General features: G+C 38.0%; 2 protein-coding genes across 2 annotated transcripts in view; both read right to left on the bottom strand.

Moving 5' to 3' along the window:
• Positions 1–712: 712 nt before the first annotated feature.
• LOC118326586 (multidrug and toxin extrusion protein 1-like) lies at positions 713–8292 on the bottom strand. Its single transcript, XM_035659610.1, has 16 exons — positions 8047–8292; positions 7394–7495; positions 7187–7255; positions 6833–6981; positions 5496–5538; positions 5300–5344; positions 5119–5216; positions 4693–4790; positions 4089–4270; positions 3865–3973; positions 3121–3196; positions 2461–2530; positions 2224–2356; positions 2011–2105; positions 1843–1906; positions 713–1764 (listed from the first exon to the last, which is right to left on the bottom strand). The coding sequence occupies exons 1-16, from the start codon at positions 8218–8220 to the stop codon at positions 1523–1525; spliced, it is 1749 nt and encodes a 582-aa protein (XP_035515503.1). The 5' UTR covers positions 8221–8292; the 3' UTR covers positions 713–1522.
• A 979-nt stretch (positions 8293–9271) lies between these two features.
• The window catches only part of LOC118326533 (multidrug and toxin extrusion protein 1-like), an 8883-nt gene continuing 2930 nt past the window's right edge, over positions 9272–15224 (bottom strand). Inside the window, exons 4-14 of the mRNA XM_035659548.1 lie at positions 14625–14669; positions 14438–14535; positions 13932–14029; positions 13534–13715; positions 12560–12668; positions 12214–12289; positions 11878–11947; positions 11637–11769; positions 11440–11534; positions 11294–11357; positions 9272–11169 (exon numbers count right to left, since the gene is read on the bottom strand). Coding sequence (XP_035515441.1) covers positions 10922–11169; positions 11294–11357; positions 11440–11534; positions 11637–11769; positions 11878–11947; positions 12214–12289; positions 12560–12668; positions 13534–13715; positions 13932–14029; positions 14438–14535; positions 14625–14669 — 1218 coding nt within the window. The 3' untranslated portion in view covers positions 9272–10921. The remainder of the gene's footprint in view (positions 11170–11293; positions 11358–11439; positions 11535–11636; positions 11770–11877; positions 11948–12213; positions 12290–12559; positions 12669–13533; positions 13716–13931; positions 14030–14437; positions 14536–14624; positions 14670–15224) is intronic.

The following is a 15224-nucleotide window of genomic DNA, read 5'->3' as shown; positions in this document are numbered from 1 at the left end:
TCGGCCTGTTTGTAATAGTCAGTCAGTGTGAACAGGAACTGAACCAGAACTAAAATGCAACAATGAATCATTTTCCCCCTTGGTCCGGAACAAACGAATCAAACTACAGGTGTGGATTGAACCCATGTATCAGTTGTATCAATAACTTCATAAACCAGTTTTTTAAATAGCAACTTCTGTACTTCAAAAATGATTTTACTTCTGAGCAATACTGAGATACCTGGATTGTGTAAGTTAAAAGACATCTTCCAAACCATGATACAGTCTCTTGTGCACTGTGAAACACAGCTTTGAATATGAAGTACAGTGTGAAATACTATTGAATACACACATACATTCAACATGTTTATAACAATCATTTAACTCTTTATTTATATTGCAAGATGACAGTGAAGAAAATACTATTCATTATAGAAAATAATTTAAATGTATTGCTTACAAAACATCTTTGGTATTCCTAGTTGCAAAACACTCACCAAGGTTAACACAGGCATACAACAGAAAGTGGTGGTTGTATTGCTGAGGTGAACACATTCAGAGAACACTAAGTGACATTAATGTGAATTCATTAATTAATTAATATACCACAGACTGTATCAAGTACATCTACATGTATATCTATACTACATGTATATCGTATACTACGACAGCATTCATGACAATTAACCAAGATACAAAGAGAAACACTATTTTTAAAATTAACCTGAATACATTTTTTTTTAGAGTTTTTATGTTTTGCTTTTGATGACAAAATATTGAGTACTAATGTTACATAAAGTTACAAAGACTTAGGTGTCCCACTGTGGGGCGTATGACGTCACTGTTTACCTATAATGCCTACAAATACACTTACCTTTAAGTTTTTGCACTTTATATTAATTTACATATTTGTCCAAGGCACAGTGTGTAAACATTTCAAAATGTTCCTCTAAAATCAAAACGGAATTTCTCAGATTTTTTTTTATTAAACCCTACCTGAGCTACTGAATAGTGTGAGACAAACAGAGTGGGACAAACACGGCACGCCTGAACAAATTAAAGTTGCATTAAGCAATTGTTACTCTCTAGGGTTCACGAGTTGATTTCAAAACAAAATCACAGAAAAAAGCGATGACATAAAGTACTGCCCCATCATTCATCAAATTTGTTATGGCTATCATGTAGGCAGATACCTGCCTGATGTTACTCCAACATTTAACAGAAACAGAACATGAGCATCCCATTAAAGTCCAAACACTCGCCCTGGTTAAGTCAGCTAACCACTCAAAAATAAAGTCTGTTTTGCTTGCTAGATATTCCGCCCTTATAACCTTGTTTAATTTGGCTCTCTGTCATAGAGTGGCTAAAGTCTGCACAAAACTACAGCCTCCAGCGTTGATCCTCAGTGGGATCAACAGTACGGTAACCCTATAGCATTACACTGTGATTTAGAGTTACCATGAACATATTGTTTAATTGGAACTTTATGCTATGAATCCTGACAACCATCAGTCAGACTGCCAGATTTACATAATCAGAGGAGTTATTTTAGCAACTTGACGAGGAAGTCGCTGATGAAGATTCCAGCAACGAGGATGGCGACCATGAGCAGCAATGTGAGGCCACGCCGTAAAACCAGCTGTGTTATTGACAGAACATCCCCTACTGTAGTGGTAGTGGATTTATTTTGGTCTGCAATATGCACCTCCTGGTATGTGTAGTCCTCCTCAGCAGTCACACAGCTCGATGTAATAGTACTGATCTGAGCCTGGTTCTGATTTGAGTCTGGAGGTTTGAGGGAGAATCTTTAGTATTAACAAAACACTGTCATGAAAGGTCGTTTCAGTTTGTGTTGGAGCTTACCTGTATTTTTCATGCTGACCATCACTTTTTCTTCTTTGATCTGGACTCCAGCTCTCACAAGAGCCTGATCAGAGAGAATAAAGACATTACCAATAGCAGGTTTCAACTTCAAATATATCTGAAGACAAAAAGTAGCATTTTGATGAGTCAAAGGATATAGGTACGCACCTCTTCAACAGCCTTCTTCCAATCAAGTTTCCACAGATATGTGAGGAAGAAAAGGGACTGCACACCCACACAAATGGTCAGTCCAGTCCATAGTCCTTTTACAGAGATGAGAGAAGAGTTTTAATGGCTATTTTGGAACATTAGTTGACAAGCGCGAGATAAGACGACATAAAGCACCAATTGAAGAACTGTACATTAATGGCCAGTTCTCACCTACAATGCCCATGTTTGCTGCAAACATGAGAGACACACCAATAGGAAAGCCAATGAAGTAGAATCCCACCAGGTTACACAGAGCACCAATCAACTGTTTTCCTGCTCCTCTGAGAACACCTCCAGCCACGCCCTGATCATATCGAACAGAGATTTGGTCAAATAACATTCTGTACATGTCAATTCTGGTCTGAAATCCTGATAAACAGTTTCATGCAAGTAGAAACTGTTTCTCACCGCAATGGCATCAGCAAGATGTGTGAAACAAAATATGATCAGGACGTCAGCAACCCTCTGTAAAATTTCTCTGAAAAACATACAGACAGAGACTCTTGATGGACACTACAATGTCAGGAAGAGACACAGGAGAGGAATTATGAGTTCTTTAGTGAGCTAGTGGTGTACGTAAAACATAAAAATGAATACAGTGAACAGATAAGAACACTGCATGTAAACTAGAGCTTTCCACTCATAATCAAACAAGAAAAGTCTAATGACATAACATGATAACCTTTGTGCAAAATCATCTTATTTGACATAGATTTTTCCAAACCACCATCATGTCTAAGGACCGTTGTATGCTGCTTAAAACTGGGGAACAGTGGCTCATATAATGTAATCATTTGAAATTATTCAGGTTTGTTTTGGTGAACAGAAATGGAAGAAACATGGACACCATTTGGCCGACTCTGAGGAAGTGGGATGAATACCTTTTTTAGCAGTGTTTAATTTGGCATCACTGAGTTCAGTCATTGTGAGTCAGCATGAAGATGAGTTAATGTATAACAGTCTGGAGAGCAGTGCTATTTCACAGAAACCTGGACTATACAAAAAATAATAACTGAATAATTCTGACTATACAAGAAAGTGAAAGATACTGTCCAAGACTTTACTTACGGCTCTGAAGTGAAAATGTATCCAATGACATTTCTGGCGATGGCAAAACTGGCTCCAACAATACATGCAATTATGACTGGCATGAGAACAAGAGACAAAAAAACTGTTATTTATACACGGAACACTTGAAAAGTGTGTTATGAACAATTTCACACCATCATTTTCAAAATCAGAAGTATGTTTAAATGGAAAATTTCTATCTCAAAACTGTGGTCTACTGATCCAAACTGAGGATGTTTCAGCCTCAACTATTCTGTGTGACTACAAGCCTACTTTTCGTTTTTCTACTTCATATTATTATTATTATGTAATATAACTGCTTACTAATCTGTGTAGAATATACATATATTTTACACTGGCAATGTAAACCTCTGTTTCCAGTGCCAATAAAGCTCCTTTGAATTGAACTGAAAATAGTTTAAACAAGAATCTAGATGACACAGTGCTGCCATCTAGAGGTGACATAATGCAATGGTTCTCAGCCTTTTTAGTGTCAAGGATCCCAAAATTGATACACATCAGGCCACTACCCTTATGTGATAAGGTGTAGTCTCAGATCAGTCTCCCTATACTGTAGATTGGAGGATTAATTGTGAGTGTGTGAAGTGAAACCTATGAACAGAATAGTCTTATTCTTATACTTTCTCCCATTGGGCTAACTTCTTGCTAATGAAATAATAGTGAGAATATTAAAATATTATCAAATATAATCATGGATTCTTGCATATACGCATTGATTCTTACATGCACACATGATGGGGACTTTGCAAGACAGCTTGGCCTGCGCTATGTTTCCTGCACCAAGAGCATTCCCAACCCGCACACTGGCAGCAACAGACAATCCCAACGGGAACTGTGGGAAAAAATTGATTAGCAAAAGTGCATTAAGACTACACTTAATTTCACTAGAGCCGACACATTAGCACAGGGTTAGCCTTTACAATGGTAGTAAAAACAAGAGGAGTTACCATGTAAGCTACAACTGCCAGCTCATATGCTATAGACTGAGCTCCCAGCTCAGTCTCACTAATCACTCCGGCCAGGAATCCTCCCATTTCAAACACCCACCACTCCAGACAAAGCATGAGCATGCTGGGTATGGCCAGTTTGATAAAGGGACCCCACTCCTGCAGACAGTCCATCGACCAACCTGTGGATCAGAGCTGGAGGTTATGTTAGAGCTAACTCCTGTGAGCAGTTGGTTAATATGCTCACAAGACAGAAAGGACATATGCTGAGATTTATGCTTGACAAAATCTGTGTGAAAATCACAAAAAGGCTAGAATAACTGTGCTACTGGCAAGAAAATTGGTTAGCCAACAGCGCTCGGACAGATGATAGAACATAAACGTAAATCCTCACTCGGGTCAACTTTTTCTGCACACCACATTACACAGTTATAGAGTATAACCAGCTTTGTCAAACATTACACACTGGAATGTGTTTTTGTGAAAAAAAAGAGAGACGTGAATGACGTAAGAGGATGAAAGATAATTTATGCAGTCAACTCTATAATAAAAAAAGAACACAATTTCATTTTGTGCTCACAATAAAAATGAGAAAACAACTCACCTCCCCATGTGGCCTTATGCAGACCCCTCCAGCAGATGTAAATGTACAAGATCACAGCCAGCAAATACTGTGAGATAGCATTGGCTGCCGCAGATCCACTGAGAATAAAAGAGAGAGCAAAGAGGTAAAGAAGAAACAACAGAAAGCACTTGTATATATTCATATTCACATTTTGTCTGTGGCTATGAAACTAGACTTCATACACATTTTGTGTCCACCTGGTCATTTAGATTCTTAAAAGATAAAAAATTATAATTGTTATTGTTCTGGTTATTCAATGTAATATGTAAAGCATATTTAACAAACTTACTCCAATTCAGTGACATAACATGTTAATAATTAAAAGCAGTGTCTCCTGATGTAATTAAGTGTTATAATATATTAATAATTACACAAAGCTCCACTACAGAATGTTGGAAAACTCACGCAACACCCAAATCCAGACGATACAGCAAGATGTAGTTGATGATTGCGTTGAAGACATTTCCAACTGCTCCAGTTACAACCTGAGGCCATATGATTCCCTGTGAACCGCAGCACAATCCTGTATCAGAATAACTATGGTCCAGTCATTAACGGTGACATCCGTGTGTTTGTACTGCTGTACCTGATTTTGAAGATACCTCCCTTGCAACTGGTACATAAAAGCAGCCTGAAAAAGGAAGTCAGTGTCACTTTGGCATACTGTAGGCACATTTGAGCTTGAGAGTAATGATCAAGCAAAAATTTAAAAAACCTTTTTGAAATCTGTGTGTACTGTATCTTATCATCATACAAAGGATTCAGAATGCACCAAAACTCACCGGCAGGGCAGGCATGAAGATCTTCACATACATCTGGGTGAGACTTCATGTAGAAACACAAGCAAACAAATATGCATGTGAAATTGTGGGGTTGAAACATATGACTGTATATATAATTAATATATAAAATATGAAGTCATTATCAGCCATTATCACTTCTTCGGCTGCTGCAGGTTTTAACGGGATGAAGGAAAACGTATTGGTTCCATGTTGGTTTTATTTTGTAGTTGTTATAGAATGATCAATACAATTATTTTTTGAAAAACAAGTAATGTTGACAGTAATTTATTTCTTTGTCTTTAAAAGCTCTATAGATATTAAGCCCTACAGCAATCAGTGGTAAACGTTTTGATCCTCCGCATGCATAAGTCAGTTCGTTTTTCCCTCAAAGTAATCATTCATTCTGACTGACTGCAGTATAGGTCATAAAGCCCGCTGACACCATGTTAGCAGATAGGACATGGACCAAACTATAAAAATCAAATACATTTTTCCCAAAGATAGTTTCTGTCATTTTAGATTTTATCACGCTGTTGTATGTTCAAGTGTTAGTTTTTCTGATAAGTTTGGTTTTAATTAGTAATTCGAAGCACATCATAACTGACAGTTGACCCTGACAGCGATTGAGTCGGCACCGACCCCGATCACTGCTGCGTATCTTTGTATCCGTACAGTGGGAGGGAGTCCGGCTCATACGTTTTTTTGAGGCCGATACCAATACTGATTTTAGAGGGGAAAGATTCCCAGATTACCAATATGGTGGCTCATATAGGGACATTTTGAGAAAATAAAGAATAAATAAAAACAAAATAAATAGCTTAACACCAGAGCTGTAAAAAATACGAGCCTTTCTGCATTATATACTGGAAAAAAACAGCAAGCAAACATAGAGACTAGCTGTTGAACATGATGAAGTTAATGCAGGTTTAATGTCCAAGTGACCGCAGTTACTAAAGGAATCTGCAGAAATGAACAGTTTGTCGCCACATGTTCATCAGTTGTTGTTGTTAGGGGGGAGAGTAGGATATAAAGGTGGTTTAAAGGCACGTAAGAGAATGATGATGCCTGTCATTCGCCCAGTAGATTTATGACAGCACAGCCTGATAACCCCAGCAGGCAAATGACAGGTCAAAGCATCCCTTTGGCCTAAATACTTGGCTTTCATAGGAATGCTCATCCATGTTTTGACACATTTTACTGTGTAATGATTTCTGTCAGTTATTGCATTCATTCCATTTCTAAATGTATACAAATCTAAACAGAATGTCACAGTGTCACAAGACCACATGTCCAGCACTATCAGGTGTCTGTTGTTTTATGGACTATTAATGACTGACCTGGCCACCTCTGGGCTCTGTTTCACAGCGAGCAGGAGGGGTTCAGTGTTGATGAGGATGGCCCAGCAGGGGAAACAGGCCAGCAGCAGAATCAGAATCCCCCTCTGGAGAATCACACCAACACGCTTCAAGTTACCGCTCCCATACGTCTGCATGAAACAGGAAGACAGAGGAAGAAGCAGAAAACACTAATCACACCAATAACCAAGGTATGACTAGTCAAAGAAAACTAACGTGATACAAAAGCATATTGTTGAGTTGTTTTAAAGGAGACCGCAGGACAACCTGGGAACCTGGCAGCTGTGTTTGTCTTGGTTAGATAAATAAGGTGAAAGAACCTCTGGAGAGGACTACCTGAGATATGAGGGTATCACAAGTTGATGACAAACCAGACCCAATGGAGATACCGGTGACATTTACCACCTGCAATAAACAAAGAAAACATAATTCAGGGAAAAAACACATATTAAAAGACAGATCATTCAAACGCCAGTACGAGCAGGCTGGGATCCAAAACACACAAAGTCCAAACACAGAGAGGATCTGAGCATTTCTCCTCACCGCAATTGATAACGATACTCCTGCAAGTTCAGTTTTTCCCAGGTGACCACAGAACACAGTGCTGACGAAACTGATCATGAAGATCATAGTCTGGGAAATAACCTGGAGTACAAAAACAAACACAAAACCCTTCACTTACACAAGATATATTCTATAACTATATAAACATGAGGTGTCATAAAAATATAATAAATATGCAAGGGGAACGTGGGCTTTTTGTGGTTCTCTGCGACAACTGCATTATTATTATATTATAACAATTTGAGACACATTCCAATAGCTAGCTAAATATCAATGGATAAATGCAGAAAATAGGAATTGGATAGGGATGGCTAGTTATTCAACATTGTAATTACCTATAACAAACTAAAAATATAATCATAAAATGAAAATCATCTCGTCAAACGCAGCAAACAAGTTATTACAGACAGTGATTATCAATGATTATGAGTTTTGGGTATTGACAGCTGTGTTCTGGGGTCCCAGACCCTGTAGGGGCCTGAAGGCACCAGAATGAATTACTGTGTTATGTTTGTGAGCTTTTAATTTGGGCTACAACTAACAATTATTTTCACTCTCCATTAATCTGCTGATTATTTTCAGATTAACCAATTCATTGTTTAGTCTATAAACGCCGGGCTGGGGTGTCTTACCACTGGTCCCGCTAGTTTAAAAAGTTGCACGAGCTCATTCCGGTATTCCTGCGGGATGAAGCCCCTCATCCTCCCCAGGCACGAGCCCTGAGCGGACGAAGCCGCCTCAGCTGCCTTCAAATCTTCTTTCACCCCTTCTGTATATTTAACGGGTGTTTTTCCAGAGCCGTCCATGACAGAAGAACCTACAGAGTTCTCAGCAGACAGGACGGACTGACGGCCGCTGCTCTCCCCGGACACTGACAATGTCAGCCTGTTTGATGAGTGACAGTCTGAGGCGGGGTTAGGCACGTGCTTCAGGAGCCTCCTCCAAAGTAAACCACCTCGTGCAGCAGTTTTGGGGCGTCACTATCATTGGGTAAACCCAATGGTGCATTCAAGTTCACATTATAAGGATAAGTTTACCTAAGTACTAGTACAAACTTGACGCACTTGGAACTTACCTGAGTATTTTATTCAGTGTTACTACTCTGCTATACATTTTGGAGTCAAATATTGTATATATTTACTACACTGCATCTGTTTTATAGCTTTAGTTGCTTTTTTTGTTGCAAATTTGGCTTTTTAATCCTAAATATAAATCAAGTAATACATGACGACATATTATTATTATAAGTTAAGCTTCCCAGCAGTAACCAAATCAGCCCCACCTTTACCAGCTGCAACAGTAAAGTGATTCATGCATCACTGATTGTAATCCAGTCATATATATAAGTCTGAAATGGACCATTCTGCATAAAGAGTGCCTTTGCCTATTTATTTAATATTTCGATGCTCACTTAAAGCACGTTCAGTACCTTTACTTGCAGCAGTATTGTACTTTGCATACTACTTTTACTTAGATAATGTATATAACTTTAGTTACACAAGTGTGTGTGCCTCCTGTGCATGCAACAGCAGGCATGTGCTATTGCCCTAGGCCATGCCTCTCATGTACTATTACAAATGATTAGACTTCATCCCTAGTATTAAATATCAATGGTATTTGTAAATGATAGTAAAACAAGCATGGGTTAGGGCTAGGTTTATTTTCAGGAAATGAAAAGGTTCAAAAAGGTAAAAGGACCTAGCTTATCATGGAACATCCAAACTATTCTGGTCCCAGTTAGTCAGGCTTCACTTTACTTCAAGCTTAATCAGTGAAAGCTGTTTCTCTTTACAGCTGTAGTGTGAACATAAGTCAGAAAGCAGCACATGTCAAATAATCACAATTTGACACACACAATGAAGTTATGTGCACATTTAATAATAATAATGCAAATGTCTGTATGCTCCTTGCGTAATGAGTACTTAAATTAAAATAAAGCTGTTAAATGCTGTAGACGCATGGCTCTAACAGCGGCAGCATCATCATTTGTTTTCCCTTTAAATGTCTTGTAAATAAAATAGATAAAAAATAAAACATCCAAAAACACTTTCATTAAAAGGACAATACAGACACCAGTCTGAGCGTATTTGAACAATATTTCCACCACGTTGAGACTGTTGCGTCACTTGTACAGACCAAGCAGCATAATCCAACTGACAGACGACTTAAATTGCTAGAAAATGCAAATTATAATACATAAGCTGTCTAGTCCTTTCTACGTGACACTTCAGTCAGTGTCTTGTATCTTGCACATGTAAGATTAATTTTCAACAGTAATGACAGAGAGAGAAAAAAAAATCACACTCACACAGTGAATGTGAACCAAAGATGACGTAGAAGGAAGGCAGAAACTGAGTCAACAGTGGAGTTTAATGACACAGAGGTCATCTCGCCTCAAATGTTTTGGTTTAGTTTAATACAGTGGTTTTGTACAATATTTCATCCATTGCATTATATGTTATTATGTTTATTCTTTGGCAATTATGCTGTGTTCTCTTCACATCTCTGTTATCTTTATTATGGTGATAGGATTTACACTATAGCTCATTTTACAAACCAGGCTTTTCCCAATAAGCCTTCTTTATGAAACACGTTTATGATATTTTGGCAGAAAAGCTCAGTTTAAAGTGTAGAGGCTGAATTGACTTGCTCATACTCATAGTTACACATGTTGACGCATAAAAGCCAGTATAACTACCAATTGGGCATTGCAGAATCAATTGATAACTCAAAGGAACATTGACTTTGTCACACAAGCTTTTCATTACACATCGAAATTAAAACAAACTGTATAAATGACATGAAATAAACTTACAAAAAACAAAGAGTTGTGAGATCTTTAGATAAGATATAAAAACAAAAGTAACACCAAAACATATTTTTCACTTTGATTTATACAATTATATTATAGCATTCTTACTAATTATAAAGTGTTTAAGTTAGGTTTTAGTGACAGATACTTCAGATGAGTACTGACATTCAGTCCTTCACCCAAATCTCTACAACCCCTTTGTCAGTGGTCGACTTGCATTGTGGGTGATGTCAATCAATATTTAACAGATTGTACACAAAACTGCTTTAAGCAAAACAGTTTGTATGGCTAACGTAAAGACAAAAATGTGAAGGATGTAACTCCAGCATTCAGAGAAACATGTGCATTCCATGCTGCAATTCCACTATTTGCTTGCATTTTGTCCCTGGTTTGGTCTGCTAGCTTAAAAAAAAAATTTTCTAGTTTTTTCTAGTTTTCTTTGGCTTTTTGACTCGTCACAAGTCACATACTTTGGCTTCCCATCATTTGCAGAAAAGTGCGAATGTGAGGGGGTCACTGAGAGCCAGCGCTAGACAGACCAGCAAGCTAATACATAAGGCTGAGAGTGACTGGAAGCTGCACAGAACTGCAGACTGGGAAGGTGAATTTCTTTGACACTCAGTCCTTTGCAGTCCTTTGACACAGTGTTGTCAGTTGTCTCAGTGTTAACAATATTTCTGATCCTTTAGGATGAGTCATTTCAACAGTTTAACCAGCAATTTGCTGGGTACAATTCCAGCAACGAGGATGCAGATCATGATAAGTAACGTCAGGCCACGCCGTAAAAGCAGCTGCTTTACTGACAGAACATCTCCCACTGTAGTGGTAGTGGACTGTAGTGGACTGTGGCCTGAATCTTGCACTTGCAGGTCTGCGTCATCCTCCTCAGCATTCACAAAGCTGGATAGAGTAGTACTGACCTGGACCTGGCTCCGATTCGAGTCTAGAGGTTTGAATTTGAGAAGGAATGTCTACTATTAACACAAAACCATCATGCAAGACTTAAAGCAGGGATGTTTCACATAATCATAGAGAATGTGGAAAGTTCAGGCACTGCCTGAACTTACCAGTGTGTTCCAGCTCAACGATTTCTTTTTCTTTTGTGATTTGGACTCCTGCTCTCACAAGAGCCTGACCAGGGACATTAAGAACAGTTGCTGATAGGTGGTTTAACTTCAGATACATCTTAAGACAACAGGATTTAGCTACCCACCTCTTTAGCAGTCCTATTCCAATCAAGTTTGCACAAAACTGTTATAAAAACAATTGTCTGCAGTGATACACAAATGGTAAGTCCTGTCCACAGTCCTACACAGAAATGGGAGAAGAGTTTTAATTGCTTTTCTTAATGTGAGTTGACAAGGAGGGAGGCACAAGACATGATAATGCATTTTATGAGTTTGGTCTTACCTACAATCCCCATGTTGGCTGCATACATCAGGGACACACCAATTGGGAAGCCAATGAAGTAAAACCCGACCAGGTTACACAGAGCACCAATCAACTGTTTTCCTGCTCCTCTGAGAACACCTCCAGCTACGCCCTGATCATATCAATTACAGATTGGGTCAAATCACATTTTATGCCAAAATGTATTAAAATCCTTTATGGATTACATGCATGGAAAAGTTGACTGTGCATTGCTTCTCACCGCAGTGGCATCACCAACATGCATGAAACCAAATATGAGCATGACATCAGCAACTCTCTGAATAATGTCTCTAAAAAAGTTGCAAACAGAGATTCTTGTTAGGTACAACAATGTATACTGACTATCACACCTCAAATATAACATTAAAATACTAAGAGATTGCCGAAACTTAAATTGCATGTGAATAAGATGTTGTCATCATCAACTGTGTTTTTAATCAGATGAGCAGCTTTCATCGTAGTGTGAAGTTTACATACAAAAGTCTGGATGACATTTTTTTTCAAATTTCTGTCAGTGCAAGGAAGTGAAGGATACTGTGTCACAGACTTTACTCACTGCTCTGAGGTGAAAATGTATCCAATGACTCCTCTGGCCATGCCGAGACTAGCTCCAACAAAACATGCAACAATGACTGGGAACAAAAACAAAAAGAGCATTTAAATGTTGAAATTTCAAAGAGAAAGAAAGAGTGATCACAAGAGCCTGTGTTTCAGATACTACTGTATTTCTGTTTATAGGGTTATAGGGTGAATTTTTTGTGTTTATGTGACACTTGGTTCATTGTATCAAATATTTTCTAAATATAATAGTTCATGTATCACTGGCCCAAGTAAAATGTGTGTTCTCGTTACTTTAATGACTTTCTGTAGTTCTAATGCCGGCAACTTGCATTGATTCTTACATGCACACACAATGGGGACTTTGCAAGACAGCTTGGCCTGCTCTGTGTTTCCTGCACCAAGAGCATTCCCGACCCGGACAGTGGCAGCAACAGAGAATCCTTGTGGGAACTGTGAAAGAAAATGACTTAATGATATACATTGAATACATTATTTTAGGTGATATTTGAAACAAATATCTACATTAAAGGAACATGAATAAAATCCGCCAGCCAGCCCCTCTAAAAACCCACTAGTTAACACGTTATAACTCGTTTCTTTAATCTGTACATTATATTACATATGTATTACAGCAGTTATAATCGTCTAAAGATTGACTGTTATAGTGCACTAACAATTAAGCTCTAACACATAATTACGATGATGCAAGAGTCACGCGACCCCCAACTCTAGAGGAGTGTAAAGTGTAAAAATAACATGTTGTGGTTATATGGGGGGTCATGTTCATATGTTTGTGTAACCTATTCATCTTTTATGAGCCAAAATTGAGATTATTATTTTCTCCGTTCCTTTTTCTGTGCTGTAGTATTACATTTAACAAATATAGTTGCCCTCAGTCTACTTACACAAAGATCAATTTACAGGAAGATACAAATAGACATTAGTTAGGTCAAACTAAACATAGAATGACCATTAAAATGCAATTATACTGTCACAAAAGATTTTTAAACCCATGTTTAAACTTGACTATCAGCTATGGGTTCTGCATTAACACAGAGGTTTCTGTCAAAATTTAACAGTTATTTCACATTCATTTCTGAGTTTTTCCAACTGGTTTAAAGTGGGCGCAGTTAGAAAAAACTGATCACAGATATATCTGTGCACCAATCAGAATCTAAATCTGATGCCAGTTGGTGGGTTGTTTGTTGCATATTTTTTTAAACATTGCAGTTCATCCCAAAAGAAAAGTCATGATTGTTTCATGGGAGCAATAACCAAACACACTATTAGCATGTCTAATTGCAAGAGGAGTTACCATATATGCTACAATGCACAGCTGGTATGCTATGGACTGAGCTCCCAGCTCAACCTCACTTATCAATCCAGCCAGGAATCCTCCTATTTCAAATATCCACCATGACAGGCACATCATGAACATGCTGGGAATGGCCAGTTTGACAAAGGGACCCCACTCCTGCAGACAGTCGAGTGACCAACCTGTGGGTCAAATGTGTGTACGGTAAATTTATCATATAATGACACACTGGAATGCTTATTAAAAAAAAAAAAATACTGCAGTGTAAGAGATATGAATGATGAATCGGGATTAAAGTATTGGACAGTACAACAGAATTATTGTAGCTGAGTCTAGAATGAAAAAACATTTAAACATCAAACTCATGTTGTGGTCAAAATCGGGCAAAAAACACTCACCTCCCCATGTGGCCTTGTGCAGACCCTTCCAGCAGATGTAAACATATAGCAACAAAACCAGCAAATACTGTGAGATCACATTGGCTACAGCAGATCCACTTCAGTAGTATCGGGGAGAACCAACAGGTTTTAGAACAGAGTAGAAAAAAAGTAGATATAACTATTTTGTTTAGAAATATACACATTTAGCATATTACATATTTATTACAGCTGTTATAATCATCTAAACATTGACTGTTATAGTACACTAACAATTACTACATTAAAGGGACATTAACTAAATCCGCCAACCAGCCCCTCTAAAACTTGTTAACAAATTAACACGTTATATTTCGTTCCTTTAATCTATACAAAAACCAAAGTGTAATTTAGCATTTTTCATATTTATTACAGCTGTTATAATCATCAGCACAGTGATAATGCGTGTCTGAAAGATCTAAAGATTAACTGTTATAGTACACTAACAATTAAGCTCTAACAAATAATTATGATGATGCAAAACTCACGCGACCCCCAACTCCAGAGGATAAAGGAAGATGTAGTTGATGACTGCGTTGAAGACATTTCCAATGCCTCCAGTTAAGACCTGAGGCCACATAATTCCCTGTAAACCACAGCAGAACCTATTGTTAGTCTTAATGTTAGCTGTAATAACTGTGCTTCAGCCAATATGTAACATCTGTAGCCTTGCACCTGATTTTGAAGATACTTCCCTTGCAACTGGTACATAAAAGCTGCCTGCAGAAGGAAAACAGACGCTAATTAGATCGCTCTAATTAGTTTGATCAGGCGATCTCTATAAACCCAATCAGAAGAGCCGTTGAGCTGACGCATTCATTTCATTCCACAGGAAAGTTACTCTATAACTCAGAGCAGGTAAATCAACAGTTTTAAATATGCGTCGTCATTAACACCATTAACTCCTCACAAAATATGTGATCCATGTATGGTATGTTGTAACTGTTTGATTTCAGCACTAGAGTGACAGCAGGGGATATTAAAAAGCGACTTTTTTTAGTTTACAACATCATAATACAGAAATAACAAACCTTAAATTCTCCTTAGTGAAGCAATGCAGTTTAGCTCCCCTCTTCTCTGAATATGAACCTGTGCCATCAGGAAGAAGACTCCATGTGTCAAAGTGCAAATCAAACAGACTGAAGTTATCGTTCGTCCCGACTTCTATCAAGCTGTTAAACTCCAATACTAAATCAGCAATGTGCAATCAATAAACCAGCACCGTAGCACTTCACTTCTTATAGTCTCTGGTAGTCTCTTTTTAAGCTGCCACAT

The sequence above is a fragment of the Morone saxatilis genome, unplaced genomic scaffold, assembly GCF_004916995.1.
Source record: "Morone saxatilis isolate NCDOM2014 unplaced genomic scaffold, NCSU_SB_2.0 Contig17, whole genome shotgun sequence".
NCBI lineage: Eukaryota > Metazoa > Chordata > Actinopteri > Moronidae > Morone > Morone saxatilis.
Note: the sequence above shows the minus strand (reverse complement) of the source record. Positions and strands in the feature narration are given on the sequence as shown.